Source organism: Syngnathoides biaculeatus, chromosome 21 (assembly GCF_019802595.1).
Source record: "Syngnathoides biaculeatus isolate LvHL_M chromosome 21, ASM1980259v1, whole genome shotgun sequence".
Lineage (NCBI taxonomy): Eukaryota > Metazoa > Chordata > Actinopteri > Syngnathiformes > Syngnathidae > Syngnathoides > Syngnathoides biaculeatus.
Window position 1 is genome coordinate 2,657,044 of NC_084660.1, and position 20,378 is coordinate 2,677,421.

Genomic DNA, 20,378 nt, shown 5'->3' on the forward strand with positions numbered 1-20,378 from the left:
TTATTTGACAGTCTGACTTTTTTATTTGATCCGAGTATAGCAGCACCTTCCGCGTCAATAAAGTGAATTGTGAAACTCTCCCAGCTTGCACAAGCTCAGCTTTGTCTTCCGGAATGGTGACGCGCGAGCTCGTTTCAAGGTCGACCCGACTTGTACTCCCGATCGACAAAAGCAGACATTTCAGAGAAAACGAAATGCTGAACCCTGTGTTTCACCCAAAACACCCACTTCCCATCCCTCCACGGAGCAATCAGAAATTCGGCAGTTTCCAGAAATCTTGATTCTCTCCACAACATTCCCATCCGAGCCCTCCCCCGATGTACTGTACGGACCCGGCCGTCATTCTTTGGACTAAAACCCTGGTGCAGGTTAGGAAGAGATTCAGTCAAACGGGGAAAGGAAAAGACGTCCTTCCGAGGCTTTGAGACCGCAGACAACTAACCCGGACACTGTCAGACACCTCCGGGACGAGGCACTCGTCTACCTGCCTCCGTTACTCCCTCCATCACTATTCATAAACCTGTCTTGACCTTTTTGCTCAAATGTTAGGGCAAATTAGTTGCCGGAGCCCCTGGACGTGAAGGCCATGCCAAGCCCCCCCCCCCCCCCCCCCCCGAAGCACTGCCGTGCAGTTCTTGCCCCCCCCCCCCCCCCCACCCTCACACACTCCCTCCCTTCTCTTCGTCTGGTGGAGTTCCAGTCGCGTCAAACAACAGGCTGGAAACGTTACCGTCACGCGCTTCACATTCCTCGGCGTATAAAATGAGCTCGGCTCTGATTCGAAAGTACGTGTAATTCCTTCTCGACTAAAGTCAGCTGACAAATCTCGAGCTGAGGCTTTTTGGCTCCCGAAGGAAGAGCGGAAAACGACGGGCTGGCGCTGGTGTCTTATTTCCCATTTGGCAACTTGTTCTCAGACTGAATTAAATCAGGCCTTGTTCCGGGCTAAAAGCTGATCTCCCTTTGGACTGGCGGTCTTTGATTGTGAACCTTCGCCTGACACTCATCAAGCCTTTTGAAGACAAGCAAAGCTCAAGTATGGATTGAGGAGTTAAGTCAAAACCAGCTTCTGAGTGCCGTGACTTGAAATCCTTTGGCTTCTTTCAGACCGCACGCGCGTTTGTATCGAGCCCGGGACAATCGCAATCCACGCGACGGCGTATGACTCACTTCTCGCCGCTGTTTGCTCGGCGCTCACCTTTCGCCGACGGCGGCCGTGATTGAGTGGCGCGGTGGAGCGCGTCAACGTTCATTTCATCCATATTTGATGAGCCAATGTCTCACGCTCATTACGCACAACCAGGGGATGCTTGTAATCAGCATTCACAAACATTCGGAATAATTATTTACTCAGATTGTTGTGTTTATGCATGCATAGAAATGGGTTGATTCCGCCCCACCACACCACCGCACGCACCCTGTGTTTTTGGTTACCCGCAGCGAAGTGCTAGCGAGACCTCTGATTAGGTAATAACGGGACTGATTTCCTGTAGTTGTTTTTAATCATCTGCCTCGCTTGGGCAGCCACCTGATTTGTTAAGCTAATGTTCTTGGGATCCTTTCTGTCGCCGCCCGCTGCCTTGATAAACTCACAAGGACTCGACCCGGCGACCGCAAGGCTACCGCAGTGCGCTTTCTGGGCTGCAGATTCAAGGGTGTTCCGCTACTTCGCGGGATGTCGCGAGTGCCCTCTCTACCAATCCCGGCCTAAAAGGATCTCATTATATGGTGTCAAGTAGCGTATATATCAGGCCTGGGGAGTCAAAGCGGAATCTGTCATTCGCCGGCATCAAGTAAGCAGTGCGACAAAGTACAATCTCGCAGCCAAAATGTCCGCTGTCCCGTCTGTGAACTTATTTATTCGCCAAAGACCGATGGCCACGGTGATGCATTAAAGCAGTGGCCCCCAAATCCCCCCAAGTCCCCCCAACCCAGTTTTGAAAACACTGCCGGTAGACCCGAGTTCAAATGTGACGCTACAACGGGAAGCCACGAGTCCACCACGAGAACCGTTGACCGACCTTGCGCTGACATGCCTGAGCCATTTCTGCATTTTTTTTTTTCTTTTACTGTTACACTTCCAACATTTCAAATTTCCTCCATTATGAAAAAAATGGACGCGCAGGACCGTTCCGCTCGAATTCGTTCCTTGAATGTCAAAGCACTCAAGTTTCCACGCACTGTAAAACGCAACGGAAAGCGCTGACGAATGAAAATCTTACTTTGCCACCTCGCTCAACTTATGTGAAGAAGAAGATCAAAACTAAAAAGGACAATTGAAATAATGAAAGGGAAACAACAAAGGGCAAAGATGCAGATCTTCAATGTCTCCCGGTTCAAGTGAATGGAAATGCCGGGAAGCCATTCCAGTTTTCACACTTGTAACGCAGCAAAATAAGCACGCTATATTTGATACAAAGTACGAGTGAAACATTTTATGCTCCAATTTCTCATTCAATGCACAGTCTGACTCTGGTGTGCCAGATCTCGGCCACACCAGGGCAGTATAAGTACGGGACTCGAGCTCGCCTCTCGAGTCCTCAGAACGGCAGTGATATGTTGACGGCAGAAGATCGAGACTATGTGCCCGTCCGCCAGATATCAATGACCTCAAGGCCGAGAACCGCGTCCCCCCGAAGGTCGCAGAAATGAGCACGTCCAAAAAATGTTCCCCTTCTTTTGAGCGACGGCGTGCGTCTCGGCGCTGGTGTCGCGTCGGCGTCGGCTCGTGCGGCTCTCCGCATGCTGCGAACGCAGCCGAAGAGCGCCATTAAATTTGCAGCTGCTCTTAAGATGCCCAAAGTCGTCCTTTTTGAATTATGGAGCAGTGGAGCGCTCGGGACAATGGGAGACACTTTGCGGGGAGCTATTTTTCCAAGCCGCCCTCACCCTAACCCGACGGTGGTGCCTCGAGATACGAGCTCAAATCTCAAATCGTCCTCTCCCGTTTCAATGAAAAAGGAAAAACCACGGGTGAAATAGTCTACTTTATAAAATCATCAACCATCATGCTGCTGCTACGTGTACAGGTCTCAGCTCCTCACAGATGATCAAGAATATATGAGTGACTAAGTCGCAATTTGTCGTCACCGTGTAATAAACACAAATATTTGTTCAATACGCACACACACATCATTTAGCATTAGCATGACGCGGCTCGGGTGTGCCTTTATTTGAACTAAGCAGCGTAATTCTCGTAGTGTTTCATTCCTACGACGTGGGCGTGGCATTAACTTGTTCAATACATCCCTGCATTCGTTTTCTCGATTAATCTGTCGTCGCCCCAGATATGAATTCCAATTTGAACCCGCAGGCGTTTTCCAAACCTGCCAACATTTGTTTGTTCCAAACGTTTTTGCCGCAGCCACCAAAACTCAAGACTGGTGATTAACGTTTCAATTTGGGATGTGACTTTTTGTTTTAGCGGGTTGAATGAACCCCGGTTCTGCACCTCATTCAACTCGACACGTCTCGTTGGCTTGGCTTTTCCCATTGCAGTCCAGATCCGGGTCTGTGAGTGCCCCCCCATCCCCCCCCCCAACCTTTCCGTTCAGTTCAAGCGCTTATTCCAAGCAGCTCTTGATTTTCTCTCCTCACACTGACTAACCAATCAATATCTAATGGACGCCGCGTGTGGCCAATCAGCCACTATACGAGAAATCAAATCTGCTTGACTTTCTGGCGCCGGTGGCCCGCTTTGATCAACGGGAGTCGGACGGACCTCATTTCTTTTTTATTGTTTGCTGAAAGCGGGGCCGCAATCGGACCACTGCAGCGGCTTCCCCGAGCGAACTATTTGTTATGATGTTACGATTTGGACCCGACGCGCACGCCCCCCCCCCGCCCCCCCCTCCACTCGTTGACCCCCCTTTTCCGAAGCCGAACGGGCGCCGCCATTTTGTTGCGAGCCGGCTGGCGTTCGCGCGGATCTCCGGCCGTCGACAAAATGGGTGCAGCCTCGATTCAAGCGTTGATTAGCTCTCTCAAAAGCATTTCTACAAACGTTTGACATTTCAAATGTTTCTTGACACGCTCACGTGACTCTCCGTCACGTGAAATCGCCGACAAACGCGGATTCTGTCTCAATCCGGCCGGAAAAGAGGCTGCAAGGAAGGCGCCATGGCAACCGTAAAATGATGTAGTCATTGTCTTTTCAGGGCCGTGCGCATCGCCTGAGATGAAGGCAGAGGATATATTTCGTATTTCTAGTTTGGGTTTGTGTGTTTTGAGGGCCAATTTGCATTTTGAGATGTGAAATGCAAAACCAAAAAAAAGGCTCAACCCCAGTTTGTTTGGTTTTTGGCGTGTGTGAGCACCTCTTTTGTTCTTTTGTTGTTTTTTTGTTTTTTTTTTCCCCCCACCTGTTACGAGGCACCGCACGTCCCGCGACGGACGGCGCTCATTATTTACGACGGCCGCCTGTTGCCGACCCGCCGAGCTGTCGGCTGCCGCCCGACGGTAATGGATGGACCGTGCCGGAATAGGCGTGGTGGACAGATTGGGGGGAGCGGGCGGGGGGGCGCTCATGTTTCGCAAGGAGCAATATTCGGCTTCACGTGATGATTACAATCATTGCAGTTTCACAGCACACAAGCAAAGAAGTTCTCCTTTCGATTGACGAAATCTTGCATGTTGAACTGACGACAAGTGAACACGCAGGTCAATTGCGCCGTCTGCGACCTCGCGGACGGGGGCGCCTTAGTTGTGAGGATAAGGCAGGGAATAGCCGTACTATCGCGCTTGAGTAATGGAGCCGTTTGTTCTACGGTAGCTGTTGATTTTTCCGGCGGCGGGGAGAGATCGCGAAACCCCGTCGAGGTAACCGGCAGCTGTGCGCTACTTCAAACCCGGAGCGCTTTGCAGTTTGTGTCTTTTACGCTCTGCCGCCCTTCCTCGATCAACAGACCCCCACCCCCCTCCCCGCCCCGAATTCCCTGGCGGTGACATTTTGCGAAGACGCGCGGAGCCCGTGAATGAGAAGGGGGGGGGGGGGGGGGGCTCTTTGGCGAGCGTGTCGGCAGAGCGGCCTGCCGGAGCGAGATAAGACGAGGGGAGGCCGCCTACGTGCGCGCTCACGTGCACGTCGGCCATCTCCGGGGGGGGGGGGGGGGGGGGGGGCGAAGGACTCAGACTTGTGGGCGCGTGCTAGCCCAAACATCCTCGGTTCTCGCGCTACACGTCACATCACGCACTTTGCAACATGATTTTTTTTTTTTGTTGTTGTTCCCTCTTTGGAGTCATAATTGTCACCCACGCACAAGCGTAGACTTGCACACCTGCTCCGTCGCACGCCAGCGGACTTGCATACGTGACCCCCCACTCCCGGTCGGGTGAGGCACATTTATACGCTCGCTGTTAGCGCTTTCTTTGTTTTTTTTTGTTTTTCTTTGCTAGGCACGGCAACGACGGCAGATGCAACAAGCATATGTGTAGGACGGCGGGGGGGGGGGCGTCGGAATTAGTTGTGCCGACAGCCCTGGCGCCCCCTCCCTTCCACTTTGAGAGGAAACATTCAATGAATGTAAATAAGTCCAAAAGGCTGCCAGCGCTACAATTAGCTCCTTATTTGATACTAATGAAATATTGCGAAAGACGTATCGATTGGGATCCCGGTTACTAAACTATTATTACTATTATTAATCTCTGTCCCGCTTTCGACTGCAACCTTTCACTGACAGTTTTAATTAAAGGAGTGTCTGCGGGAATTGATTGACTGTAATCGACACCTTTGCAGCACATTGTCATTAAACGGCAAAGCCGTCGAGCGACGAGATTTCTGGGCCAGGTAGTTCAGGTCTTGGGGGGGGGGGGGGGTTTAAAAAAATAAAATAATCTTGCCTTTCAGTCAAATGTAGAATCCAATTGATTTTGATGCAAAGCCGATGTACGCTTTGTCTTGTGGTCATAATCTTTTTATTGGGCCACAAAACGGCTTATGGCAACAAAGAAAAAAAAGGGGGGGGGCCAAGCTGTCACATTAGCATAGATTAAGTCATTAAGTCTTCATCGTCACACGGGTTTTATTCAACCCCCCCCCCCCCACACACACACACACACACACAACCAGTTGTTGAGACGTCTATGGAATTATCAGCACAAAAGCGTCAATTTCAATATTTCGGCTACTTGGTTTTTCTCGCGAAAGCCGCAAAGGACGCGAGAACCGAAGTTGGGACAGATGGATGGGGAACGGTTGCGTGGGCCGGACCTTTCTTATGAAACAATCCTCTTCTTGCGTGACAGCAAACAAAAACAATCATCAATGACATCAGTAGCAAATGATCCAAGTGCATGTTAGTCGGCCGAATATGCTTTTTGACTAATTCTGTACCTGTACCAGTGACAGGCTTGCGCTTAATCCAATATCGCTTCATTTTGGAGGGTGGGGAGGGGGCATTTACTTTTAAACATCAGTTTTAGGGGAGGATCACACAATATAATTGCCATAAATGAGAAGATTGTTGGGGGGGGGGGGGGGTGGCAGATTTATTCACTGACTGACAAACTCCTGTAGTTGCATTAGTTCTGAATCCCACACGAAATATCTCAAAATTAGACCCCCCCCCCCCCAAAAAAAAAAAAAAAAAACGACACAGTTTTGGAGGAAAACCCCGTTTGAAATAAATCCAAATGATTTCAGCGCTCTTGCCAACCGCGTTCCACGAAAACGTCGTCCGACTGGTTGTCCGGTTGCCACGCCAACAAGGCACCTCGCGTCCACGTCCGTCTGCATGTGCAACTTTCAGCCTTTCTTGAGCAACTGACAAGTGGGGGTGGGGGTGTTTCCTTTTCCGCGAGGGCTCCCGTCACACGCGAAAAGTTATTTGGCGCGCAGCGGGCCCATTTCACACAACGGCGCCACCAGACGTCGCCGCCATTGTGTGGAGCGCCGTCGGAATATTTGTTTACAAGCTTCGGTGCCATTTCATTTTCTGCCTTTCATGTCTGGCTTGGCCGCCGCCGGCTGCAACTTGGGCTGCGTTTCTTTGAATATATATATATATATGTGTGTGTGTGTGTGTTCCTTTTTCTGGCGCTCGTTTCCCAAAACTAATTAGGGAAGCCAACAGTGGGGTGTTTAGAGTTTGGCAGCTAATAACCCCAAAAAACGTGGACATTATCTCGCAATCAGTTGGCCGATCATCCACATTTTCTGCCATTTTCTTGGCATCGTTGCGCCACATGACGGAACCGCCAGCGTCGCCGCAGTCAGGGCCATCGCTTGGTGGCGTTCTCAACAAACGGGTTGAAAGACATGGACAATTTTCCATGACGGAATGTTGCCACTCCCTGACATCAAATAAATAAAGAGAAGAGAGGATCTCGCCCGGGCGAATAGCGCACGGCAGAGCGCGTTTCCAGGAAATTCAAGGTGATCGTAGTCACCGCCGCGCTGCTAGTGGAGGGGAACGCGACTCGAGCCACTAAACGCTGACTGGGGTGGGGGCGACTTGTCAAAATGAAACATGAAACATCAACAAGGGCTCAAGGCGGGGAGGCGGCGTTGGGCGCCTTCGCCGATTGGAGCTTCCCCAGGCCGAGAGGCGGATGAAAGCTGCTTTTGCTGCAAAGGTGAGCCGGAGCAAAAAAGACGGGCCGGCCCAAAAGCCGCTCGCTCCTGGAGGGCTACGGCGCCCTGCTAAAACCGAGCCGAAGGCGCCGCGGTTCCGCTCCAGTCCCGCTCCGATTGCAACGTATGGAAGTGGAAATGCATTGATTGCTTTTGTATTTAAAGTGTGAAAAACGTCCTCCCAACTAACGACCCTGTCAGCCCCTCCATCACACCTGACACCGCAATTACCGGCCCGGGGGGGGGGGACGACCACAATCCGAGCCGGAGGGATGCATTTTCTCGCCCGCTCTCCGCTTTGAGACCCGGCAAATGAGCGTGAATCCAGAAGTGGCAATCAGAGGCATTCAGTCCATGAAATTGCCTGAACAGAAAGGGAAGGCGGGTCCTTGCGACCTCGTGAATGAAAGGAGAACGGAGGTCTCGGGGGGGGGGGGGGGGTGGGGGGGCAGAACTTGACAACAAAGCAAAACGCAAAAGACGCCTCACTTCCCGGGTTTTTGGGCTCTGCACTTCCTTCCGCCGAGCGGGCCTGCGGTCAAGGATGTCGCGCGCGAGCTTCCGGCGGCTCAAAACCTGAAGTTAGCCCGATATACGGAGCTCCGGTGTATCTGGGGAGCGCTCGGTTACCACGAGAGAGGCGGACGCTCGCTTCTCTTCCCTCTCGCCGGTCTCCGGGTGATGCCGGACGCATTAGCTGTGTTTTAATCAACAAAATGATTCACGCTGCGGTTGTGCGGCTCATTGAGAGATGTGCGGGAGCAGAGGAGAAGCTCAGGCCTTCTCGCAAAACGTTCACACTTGAATGTGAAGTGATCTTTTATTTAGCTTGCGCTGACGCCGACGACCTCCGACCTCCGACCCTCCCGCTCTCTGAGCGACATTGTGAGCGTTTGGGACGCGTCCTTCGCGTTTCCGTCGGCATGCGCGTCCTTAATTACAGTGCGCCGCCGTCCAACGGAAGCTTTAAATGTAGCGACGCGTGTGCCGAGAGGGTCTCCGAACGACTTAGCGCGTCACTCCTGACAGATGATGGCGGCTGCAGCTGCGTAAAGTGACCAGAAAGATTTCCGGCTGGGGGGGGGGGGTCAGCAGTCCCCTTTGCAATCCCCGAGCGAGGCAAACGAGAAGCATGCTTTTAGGAATAATTGCACGTCGACTGCTGATATTCATAGCGTGTCAAACTCTTCGTTCACCCAGTATAAGATGAAAGTATGTCGCTCGCTCCGCTTCCAAGTCGTGAGCAATTCACATAACAACGCCGTAGTTTGCACTGACCGAGCGGACCCCAAAAAAAAGAACGTGCTCTACGTGACACGCAAACAATGTGAGGAGTTATGGATTGTAGAGTTTCACTTTGAAAAGTGCGCATGGTGTTAATAATTTAAAAAGACCGAGCGCCGCAGAACCCTTTAACGGGATTCCATAACTCGATATTTCGCCTCTCGCTATGTCAACCTTTGGAAATATTACAGCACTTTAAATCCGAGCGGTCCACGTATGACTTAAGTCGCGAAAGGACACCGCGCGCAATATCAAGGAGGCTGCCGAGAGGAATTTGTAACGAGAGGTATGTTTCACAAACGGCTGCCGGCGCCTTTTGGATGACGCCAGACGTAGCGCGATGATGAGACAATCAAACTTTAACTGTGCCCGGCCCGCTGATTTGTAGCTGCCGTTTCCTTTTTTTTTTTTTTTTTTTTTTTACACAACACACGCCAGGGGTGCTATAACACAGCACCCCCCCCCCCCCCCCCGTCTTTTCCACAAACTTGCTCTCGCTATTTCTGGCCATTTGACTTTGCTGCCGCCGTCATCGGACCGCGACGATGAAGTGCAAGTATGTAAATTCCGGCAAGCGTATGCCGCAGAGGCCCTCGGAGGCTGCTGCTGTTGGGCCTGCGAAGTAAACACGGCAGCAGACGTGCGATGGGGGGGGGGACAGAAGTCGCGGATCGGTGTTTGCGTCTTCGTCTCAGGGACAGACGCTGTGACGCTCTCGCATCGGCAAGGTCAAGGAGGAACGCGCTGTACACGTAGATGCCCTTCACCAGCCTACCGGAGCTTTTGTCGTGTGTGTCCCCCCCCCCCCCCCCCACACACACACACATTCATGCGTCCCTCCCGGGGGTTGGACAATTTTTAACAGTTTGGTATCCAGCGAAATGGCCTCTGTCTCATTGCGAGAGACTTTGCCTCATCCCTCTGACGGATTTTGAGCAAGGCAAGAAAAAGCGAGGCCGCGATTGGAATCCGTGTAAACCTGGACCAGAAAACGCCTCCGTTGGGGAAGAAAATCACGCGTCTCGGTTGTGACCCGGGATCGTCAAGCGAGTAGCGACTGCTGGACGTGACGTTTGGGGGCTCCCGTGGCATCTAATCAGCTCCGGGTCTTATTAATCGATCCATCACCTGAAAGGTCTCGACTCGTCGGCGCTTCCGCGGAGACGGACCGGAAAATATGTCCGGCCTGCGGTCAAATCCAATTGCTTTGTTTGGGGGAGCCATCTTTGCTTTTGTCAGATTTAACGTTGGAGAGTCCGACAAATGAATCCTGGAGAAAGCCTCTTCCTGCCTCGAGCGGTTGACGTGCCATGAAATATTCAGCGTTTGCTTTTGGACAAAGTGGAAGTCTTGGTTTGGGATTTTGGGCTTTCCGGAGCGCTGAGGTACCCGTTGTCTGGGCGTTCCGACGAGAAGGTGGTGTTTCAGTCTTTGACTTTCCAGACCGAGACCGGGAGTCCAATTGGGTTTCCTTCTCGTCCAACGCTAGCAAATGTAGCAGTAGCCTTTTTTCTGCCAAACAGTTTTCTCTGTGTTCCATAAGTACTCCAAAGGAAAACAACAACAACAACAACAACAAAAAAAAAAAAAAAGCATTTATAAGAGCAACAGCTTTCGAGCGTTGCGCTGAATTAAAAAAAAAAAAAAAAAATGCTTTTTTTTTTTTTTATCTTCCCCCTTCAAATCCCTTCACACACTTCACTCAAAAAGTGTTGGCTTGTTTTCTGTTGGTATTTCTCTCTCTCTCTCTCGCTCTCTCTCTCGTTCTCTCTCTTTTTTGATTTGAACTCTGACATCCAAGTTTGCCCCAGGATGTCTGTCACAAACTGCAGTCCAACGTTGTGACAATGCTTTTTGTTCTTCCCGTGCCTTTTATGACCATCTTTTTCCTTGCTCTTTCTGTTCTTTTTGTCTATTTGTCCCCTTTCAAGGTCTGGCGCATCTGACGTTAAACGACCAAGGTATGGGTTCATTCCTTTTTGTTTGGGTTCTCTTTTTCCCCTCCCTAATTTGACTTGTGAGGATTTGACTCCTCGCCCCCTCAGCCCTTTGAACAGCTTTTTGGGTTTTTTTTTTTTGTTTTTTTTCCATTTTTCCTCGATCCACGCACCCCCAACCCTCCTTCGTCATTTTGATGGTTCCGCTCCTCCGCCATCTCATCACGTGATCCCAACCGATGTGTGTGTGTGTGTGTGGTGTGTGTGTGTGTCCCCCCCCCCCCCCCGGCCACCCCGCCACCCCTTGTCCCGTCCTGCGGCTAACGTCCCGGACCTTCACCCCTGACCGACTTTGACCCTGATGACTTCGCGCTGGGGCTGAAGGTAAACATTCTTCTGCTTCTAAAAACCAACAAAGAAAGAGAATTGAGAATGCGTTTGCCGCTCATTCACCGCCACTCCAAGTTCAAAGTGTTTGTGCCGAATGTGCAGAGTTTTCATCACCACTCTGCGGACATTCCTATTGTTTGGCAATGCTGTGACTTTTAAGGGGCTACGATTCAGGGTCTCCAGATACCTCGCCTTCGAGCTGCTTGATTCCAAGAGAAAACGCGCCCGCTGTTGCCGTGGTTCTGAAAACGATATTTTCATTCTGACCGTGGTCACAAGTGTTTGACTGATTTTAGGATTTCCCTTCCCGACAACGCGCTCCAGTCCCGTTGGCTGCGCTCGCTCACGGTTCCCTCCTTTCTGTTTGACCTTTCTGCGCCGCCGGCCTCCGAGTGAGGACCGTCTTCTGTTCTCCTCGATTGTTGACCTTTCTTTTCTGCGCCACCGGATGTTCGGTCAGAACTGTCCGCGGGAAAAGGAAAAAGGAAAGTGTCAAAGCTGAGTTCATAAAACGGAAAGGAGTGAACAAGAGCGGGAGTCAGTGAGTGTTCTGACCTTTGCTGCTGGGGGAGGAAAAGAAAAAGGCAAAGCTTCTCTGTTCTATTATTGAGATGCATGATTCATATGTGCAAACATGACTTCGCTTCAACTCCAAGCCTTCAGTCCCGAGCCTCGTTCACACAGATGCGAAAACAGAAGCACTGAATCGGGCTTGACGGCGCTTTAAAGGGACCTGCTGGACACAGCCGATGACTAAATCCGCCTTCTGCCTCCTGCACGCTCGTCTCCGTGCTTCAAACCTCCACTAGACCCAAATTGGGGAAGAGGTGGGAGCAAGTCGCAAGTCGAGTCGGGTCCCGACTAAATTTCAACCAAGTCGGGTCACGCAATCTCGCTGCGGTGGCAACGTGCGCTCATAAATTACGTCCCCACCAGAAATCAAATTCCGCTCAATGTTGCGATGAACAACGCAGACTACCGTCGCTTGAATTTATCGAGTTGAGTCGTATATTTCCGACTCCGTGACACCGCACTTCATTTTCGAACAAACCACGTAGCGGACTTTGCGCTGACAGCCTTGCGACTCGTGCGCTTCTTAAGGAAAGACAATTAAGCAAAAGCCAAATAGAATTCGATGAGATGTGCGCCTCAACAGGCTGACGGAGAACGAAAGAGAATATAAAGGGACTAAATAATAAAGTCACGTGAACAAAAGCCGCAGTCCTCCTCCGTCCTCCGCTTGAATAAAATCCCTCGCTCGCGTTTCTTCGTTCATTTTCAAGCACTGACTGTTGTCAGTAGATTAAAGTTTACGTTTCGTGTGCTGCAGTCTCCATTTTTTTTTCAAAGCGGACACAAAGGAGACAACGTGACATTTTAACTTCATTAAAAAAAAAACAAATGAAAAATTCTGAACTGTGAAAAACTTATATTCAGACGTAGCTACTCTCCATTCGTACTGGACTTACGAAAACTTCAATTAGCTTCGGGAGTCTTGCCGCGACGGATGAAGTTCGCCGACGTCGTCGAGACATCTTTTATGCGCAAGTCGCAAGCCGGACTTGAACGCGTCATCTTTTTTGCAGACTACATCGACGGCATAAAATTAAATCCATGGATGGGCACTCCGCTTTCCTCCCGCGTCCCAAAAAATAAAAAGACTTGCATTTAGTGGAGACGTCGGTGCGATTGTTAGCTGTCTGTCTCTATGTGCCCTGTGATTGGCTGGCGACCTTTTGAGGGTGTACCCCCCCCCCACACACACACCCTTCGTGAGGATAGGCGGCTCAGAAAACGGATGGCTGGATGAACTGTCTCGATTAAAATGCAGATTTCCAACTCGAAACGACACGACGGTCCGAGACCAAGTCAAGTCTCCCGGAAGGATTTGGCAAGCAAATTGCGAGTCTGGCAACTGGAGTTGACTTGAGTGAAGTCACTTGACCCAATCTCTGAGGTTTAGGACACGTTTTACGCGACTGTGAACGATTGCCACGCACATGGCAACCAACAACAGCGACCCAAGCCCCTTGGAGCCGGCCGGCAACTTAACCTCTCAGTTTTACGGCTAAAGTTAAAAAAAAAAAAAAAAAGATAATTCAGATCAAATCTTGTTGACGTCTGAACGCGGAATCTCACGTTATCGTTCCAAAGTGCACTGTCGTTGTCTCTGACCAGTTTCAAGCATCGCAAAGTCAATTGGACAAAAGGACCCATGCAAATCCAAATTATTTTTAGGGGGAACCATCTGATTATTTCTGGAAAATTGCCCAGTCAGCAGCCAGTCATTGTTTCCAGGAGTCATCTGGTTTCTTCCCATGCGGGGTGGGAAATCAATAAACCTACTTAGAACCTTCGACGCGTTTTTTTTTTTTTTTTGCTTCCCTCGGACAGCCGCCGACGTGAAGTCGAGCTCGCGGCCGCCGTTAACGATCACAAGCGGTCACACGTCAGCCGTCACATAACGGCGCCAAGAAAATCAACGTCAAGTCTCCTTTAAGCCGTGGCCGTCCTTCACTGGTGATGCAAGGACGAACCCCGGGCGTCTGTCACCGCCGATCTCGATCTCGCGGGCCGGAGGACCGCACGCTGGGCAGCCGACGTGAGACGCGACGGCCGCCGTTTCCCTTCAAAAAGGCGGCCCCTGTTTGACCTGCAGTTCATCCCGAGTGCTCGGGAACTGCATTGCAATATCGAATGGAGAAGATAGATACCAAAGATAATGAGGTACTGGAATAATTTGAAGCTGCGGGTATATTCACTAAAAAAAAAAAAACAAACAAAAAACAAAAACTAAACTAAACTATGGTTCTTGGTTGGGATTCAGTGCCCAGTCGTTGAGGTTTCGAGTAAGCAGACTTTGAGATGCGCACGTCGACCAAGATCCCAGAATCTAGTTTTCATTGTGGTTACTGCAACAACAACAACAAATAAATAAATACACAATGGTATCTAAAGAACCGAGTTCCTACTGCGGCATTGCGGATCCTTTTCTCTCAAGGTCCATTTGGTGTCAATGCCAATGACGGCAAAACGTCCCCGACTTTGGATTTCGGAAGCCAGGTGGAAGCGTACTGAGAATTCAACGATCGAGGCTCCCGGCAGGTCCAACGTAGGACGTAAGACACCGCAGAGAAAACGCGAGCTCGATGAGTATCTAACCCGCAATGTATTAGACACGGTCTAGGCCGCCGTAGCCGTCCAGACCGGGATACAGGATTTCAGCATTTGCTGCATTAAGCCCATTTCCCTCGTTTCTTTTTTGCTAAAAGTCAATTCAAAAGTTTCCACATTTCCAACTTGTGCAATATGAATTTCACGAGTTCATTATTGCGGTCGGCGCTCCGCGGGTACTCCATTTAAATGCCGTAATTACAGTCACCGGGCTGATGCTGATTGACAGGGCCGGGCGGAGGCTGCACCGCGAGACCTTGAGCGGCGAGGTGTGCGTGAAGGTCGTTGCCGGGCAAGCGTTCGTGCGGGCGGTCTGCCGCTCTCAGAACGGTCGGAAGCGCGAGCGACATTTCCGAGGCGGTCTTGCTCGGAGAAAGCGGCGCTTTGCGTCACGCACGCGCCGGACTCCCGCTTCGACGCGACGCTCGCAATAGAGACGGGCCGGGGCAAACGCCGCAACATCCGTCCAAGCCGAACGTCAAAGCTGCTTATCCTCACGGCTAACGCTCAAAAGGCAGAGTCCACCCTGAACTGGTCAGTCGCTGAGGGGGAAAAGTCTGGCGTGTGTACCGCCACAATATCAGTGACCTCATTTTCACCAAATAATTCACAAAGGAAGCTAAAATTGCTGCAGACAAGCCAAAAAACGTGAAATATGATTAAAATCCATGCCAAGCTTGAACGGCAGAGAAAAGAAAAGAAAACGAGGCCGCAACTTTGTGGAGAAAGAAAAAAACCGAGACCACCTCAACTGTCACTCAAACTGCGACCTGGAAAAATGGCATCGAACGTCTTTCACAAACTAAACGGCGAGGATGTAGCCGCTTGAAGCTTCCGCCGGCTTTTCCGTCCCGGAAAGCGGCCGCGCTAAACCGTACTTTGAAAAACGTTTGGAAAATTCCCCTCTCCTTCCTCTTCCGCGTTTACGTGACGCGCACTTTCCGCTCTGATTGGTTGCCCGCCCAACTCTGGGCGAGAGGCGGGTCACGCCCTGCCCCGAACTGGTCGCCAGCCAATCGCAGGGCACGTGTTGACAAACAACCATCCGAGAAAGAAAGCAAAGCTCCGCCGGCACAGGGAGAACACGCAAACTCCACCCAGGCGAGCCGGATCGGAACCCGGCTCCTCAAGAACTGTGAGGAGGACTTTCTAACCGGTCGGCCGCCTCAGCACAGATAACTACTGCAATTAAAAAAAAAAAAAAAACCCAACCTTCAAGGGTACCCGATTGTCACTCGGGAAGCTGCTCATCCTCAAACTGTTTTTATGACATCAATCGAAATTGGACACATTTTGAAGTTCCAAGGTGTAAAAAAAAAAAAAACCTTTCACCCATTTTTTTTTTTTTTTTTTTTTGGTCATTCCCGATCGTATAACACCGCCTTAAGCACGATAATAAGATGGCGAGACATGAACCAGTCGCGTCCGCTGAGACTCCTGACCTCCCCCTAGAATTCCCTCTTGTGGTGGTCTCTGGATTCTGCCCAATTGACACGTATGTCGGACTGGGGCGGCTCCGAGCAGTTGCGACAAATTCCTTGTGCGTCCTTTACATACCTGGCCCGTAAAGCCGATTCCGATTCCGATGAAAAATGGATTCTGAAGGAAGGGGACCTTCAAGTGTATTTTCTTCCGTTCTGACGATCGGAAGCTACGGATGCCGATCTGGCCACGACTTTCGAGCTCTCGCGCCGAAAGGAAACGTACATTGCAGCTAAATCGGCGGCTGTGGAAGGAACTTGTCGTCCGCTCACTTTAGACTTTTACGGGTGGGGGGGTTGGGGGGGGGCGACACTCGGGGACTGACTGAGATAGAAAGTCACGCGCAAAAAGAAATGCTCCGACTTCCCCGACCCTGCGGGAATGCGATGTTTCTGCATTTGCTAAATAAAAAGGATGGAGAAGTGAATCCCTTCAGTGAAAGAGGAAGAAGGCCTAATGAAATCTGTTGACACACTAATTCGACTCTTCCGATTGAATAAAGGGGATTTTCGCAAGCGAGGGAGGAAACCCTTCAAACCGGCGCAAGACCAGACCCGAGGAAGACACTTTGAATGTTTTCTCAAAATGTCCGAGTCAACCCAAAGGAGGAGCGTTAGCAAATGGTGTCGGATTGTCTTGGAGTTTTCCGGATTTTAATCGCATGAAGCATATAGAAATACGTTTGAAATCCAAAAGTGACAGCAAAAAGGAGAGAGGTCGAGATGAAAAGCCCACATTTAACGGCAGGCAAACTTTCTTTTTTTTTTTTTTGGGGGTGGGGGGGCAATAGCGTGACGGCGTCTTGTCGGAAAATGACAAATCAACCATATTTTTCCTTGTATTAGCATGACAGTTCTCCTCATTGTTTGTTTTCGGAATGAAATCAAAATCATGTTGAAGTTTGCCAATTACAATCCCTCCGACTCAGCCTATTCATCGACTGGAAAGGTCTCGATCGCAACCCCCTCCAGCAGATGCACGAGAAACCTTCGCCTTGACGTTGTTTCCGTCATATCCCTGCGTCCCCCTCGACAAATTCTCCATTTTAAGCTAATGCACAATTGCTGCGACCTTTCAAGCAGCCTCTTTTAGCGATCGCTTATGACTTTTTCTTCCCGCCATGAGACTCTTTTTGGAGCGGTTGCGAGCTGGAAGTGTCTGACGAGCAACCGATTACATTTGTTGACACGACGACCGGCCGACATAAAAAAAAGGGCTCATTGTGAGCTATCGAAATGAGCTTTTAGGAGACGCTTTCTGCCAAAAGCGTGCGGGGAAAAAAAAAAAAAAGCTAATGCTCTTGTTCTCACACACAAAACATGACAAGGTTGACAGTTTAATACCAAAGTCTGCACGGCGCTGCTCTTTGGCCGCTTGAATACATATTCATGCAATCTCCATTTTGTTGTCAAGAAAAAAAAAAAAAAAACAACAACATCCAGCGTTTCACGTGGTTCCACTTGACTGGCAGCTGGCTCGAATCACACGTTGGCTTTCTGGCTCCGAAAAGCAGACCGCTTAAGTGAAAAGGGGGGCGCGGTTTTGGTGGTGGTTGTGGAAATGCAAAGAAAAAAAAAAACGGATTTCGATTTCGAGCCAGGAGAGAGGAACTGTTGCGATTGGATCGGACTCTAGCGGTTTTCAAAAAATTCCGCTGTGGCTCGAAGCGGTCCCGCCACTTGATGTCAGAGGAGAGGCGTGAGCAAAGAGCAGCAGAAGGGGATTTGCCGAATGAACAGATTGCAGCCTCAGCATCGAGTCCGGGGGATTAGCGGAAGGAGCCGGCCGGAGTGCCGGTCAAACACTTCACGTTTGCGGCGCCGCGTCACTTCCGATTGCCAAATCGATATTGAATTGCGGGGGCGTTGACCAAACGCAGCCGGTAAAAACGTCACTTCCCTTCGCCTTTTCCGCCAATCGGCGAGCCGGCGTTTTCCCGACCATCTCTGCGTGTGACCGTTCAGAGTTTGGCGTCCCCCATTTTGACTCGTTTCTGGCTTGAGCTCCATTTCCCAGAGCCGTTCGGGACGACGCTCGGCTGCTGTCTCTGCGGCTGTTACCTGGCAACAGGGCTTCCTCCAGTCATCTCTCACCACAGCGGCAAAGTGACAAATAACTACAGTAGTGACACTTTTCACTGATTTCAAAGGAGACGCTTGACTCGGGCCCGCTCGTCCCAGCGGAATACCGCCAATAAAACGGCGGGCGCTAAAGTGCGTTTGCCTCCGCGCGGGCGCGAGCGGACGTAGGACGGCGCGCAGCCCGAGAGGCTCCCTGCGCCGGCCGAAAGACGGGAAGCGATACTGTAGCGACTGCGCTCCGGACGTCTTGGACCGCTTCCCCGCACACGTCCCGGTCACCTTCCCGAGGCCGACCGAGCGTGTTACAGCGCGTCGGTTGACAAGGCAGTAGAAAACAGCAGCCCGCAGCCGGTGGCGTCCTTGTCAAAGTCCGTCCGCGTGAAAAAAGGGGCCTTGGAGACGTTCAAGTGCATCTCACGTCTCGGCTGGTGGGGGGGGGGGGGGGCATCTTCATTTCTCCCACGGCTCTGGCCGCACGTCCATTGGCCCGACAGAGCTTTCTTCATTTCCATCCTGTTCAAGTCTTAAAGGGGGAGGGATTTGCATTTTGTCGAGCGTCGGTGCAGCTAATTTCCCTTTGAGGGCGACTTGAAAAACGTCTCGACTGACGGTTGCTCTTTCAAAGATTTAGTCACGATACAAATTGCTGTGGAATAACGCGCACGGATATGAGGTGTGGCCGAGAGCAACGAACATTTATGATTTATTGACACTTGTGAATTGCAGTTTAATTCTGGGCTGGCGGAATTAAAGCAAGGCAGACTCTGTTGGCTAAGAAATGGATTTCATTCGGTTCTCAGAAGCTACTTGAAGTCAAATGAGGGATGAAAGGAAGAAAAGGGATTTCTCGGTGCTGTACCGAAAATTGGAAGGCCGCCTTCACGCCTCACGGGACGGCTTCTCGTGCGGAATTCGGTCGTTGGAGCACATTTGCGTAAGATGTCCTCTCATATTTTCTCGAGGTGACGTAATCGTCTTTCTTTTCTTTCTCCTGTTTCAGGTGACTCATCTCAAAGCGGTAAGCCAACTCGTTTCTTACTCATTGTGTCCCTGTGCCATCGTCGGCCCATTGTCATCAATTGCCCGTTTGTCGGTCTCCTCGCTCAGCAGAGAGATGTGCGAGTAACCCCCCCCCCCCACCACCACCATCATTTTCACAAGTTGTTCACTTCTGTGGTGCGCTCTTAATTTTGCTCACAAGGTTGATCGGCTGCCGCGCGAACCAAACGCCTCTCCCGTACTTTACTGCATGCGAGATTCCGACCACGTATTTGCTGACACGAACATTCGATTAGTCCGGGATACGACGACGGCACAGACAGACTAATGGAACGCGTCGACGCCAGCTCAGTTGAAATCTCGCGGCCGCAGCACTTCCCCGTTACGATTTTCGCTTTGAACGTGTAATCGTACCATTGACCGCAGTCCGCCGCCTGCGGTGGGCCGAGCCGTTTTCATGGCTTATTTCTTCGGTTATGTCGCGTGTTTCTGAACGAGTTGCAAATTCAGTCGGCAAGAAAATCTTGGATTTATTTGCGTTAAAAGAAAGGTTGGCGTTTTTTTTTTTTTTTTTTTGGCCTCGTTTTGCCAATTACAAGCAGTTAATATTGCAGCTTTTGATGGCCCCCCTGACACAGAGCACAGCGAGCGGGCTTTAGCGAGCGGGTCTAAATATTGTCGTCAGCCGGGCTGAAAGCTGAGATCTTCATCTGCAAAGCCTTTTCCACTCCATCAACTGACATCGAGAGAGATGTAAACATCTTTCCGTGCATCTGCCTGTCTCGACGTCCCAAAAGTGTTCCCCCACTGCACGGACGATTAGCATCTCTCGTTTCCCTTTTATTTCAACCCCCCCCCCTCGCTCAATCCTCCAGCACGACGCGAGCGCCGCAACAGGATTGGTCGGCCCGCCCCGGGAGGACGCTAACTGAGGCGCAGATCCACAATTTGGAAGATAAAACGAGGGATGCGGGCGGAGGGCAGCACTTAGCAGAACGCATTGTTTTCCCTCTGCCTTTTTTCCCCTACAGAACGGCAACAGTCAGACAAACCTCCAAAAGCTTGGAGCTGTTTGTTTTAAACTCCCAACGTCTGCTGTGACGCGTTCATCCAGAGTTGGGGAATTCATTATTCTGCTCTGGAAGCGCCTTTATTTTGCCATCACACAGACACGGCGAGGCACGCAACATCCCCGCTGTGGATGCGAGCATTCCTCGCTTCTCAACCGCTTTCATCAGCTTGAGCAACGTGCACACTTTAGTCACATTCAATACAAACAAAAAAAAAACAAAAACCAAAACATTCCACCATCCGAGCAAATACCAGCAATTATCTTCCCCGGAAGGATGGCGACTCAAGGCCTAACGACGGCGCGAGCGTGTGGTCACGTGTCCGTCCCGGAGAAAGGCGGTACCCCGGATAATTCGTGCTCTCGGAGTCCAACCTCTCAACGGGGAAAGA

General features: G+C 50.9%; 2 protein-coding genes across 3 annotated transcripts in view; one reads left to right on the forward strand and one right to left on the reverse strand.

Annotated features, from left to right (window-relative positions):
• Positions 1 to 20,378, reverse strand: part of alpk1 (alpha-kinase 1) — a 209,421-nt gene that overhangs the window by 81,511 nt on the left and 107,532 nt on the right. The window lies entirely within an intron of this gene.
• Positions 1 to 20,378, forward strand: part of LOC133494855 (neurexin-2-like) — a 140,766-nt gene that overhangs the window by 15,297 nt on the left and 105,091 nt on the right. Inside the window, exons 2-4 of one of the 2 annotated variants that reach the window (XM_061809062.1) lie at positions 9,123 to 9,140; positions 10,786 to 10,815; positions 18,919 to 18,936. In XM_061809062.1, coding sequence (XP_061665046.1) covers positions 9,123 to 9,140; positions 10,786 to 10,815; positions 18,919 to 18,936 — 66 coding nt within the window. The remainder of the gene's footprint in view (positions 1 to 9,122; positions 9,141 to 10,785; positions 10,816 to 18,918; positions 18,937 to 20,378) is intronic. The other variant, XM_061809063.1, reaches the window with a different exon arrangement.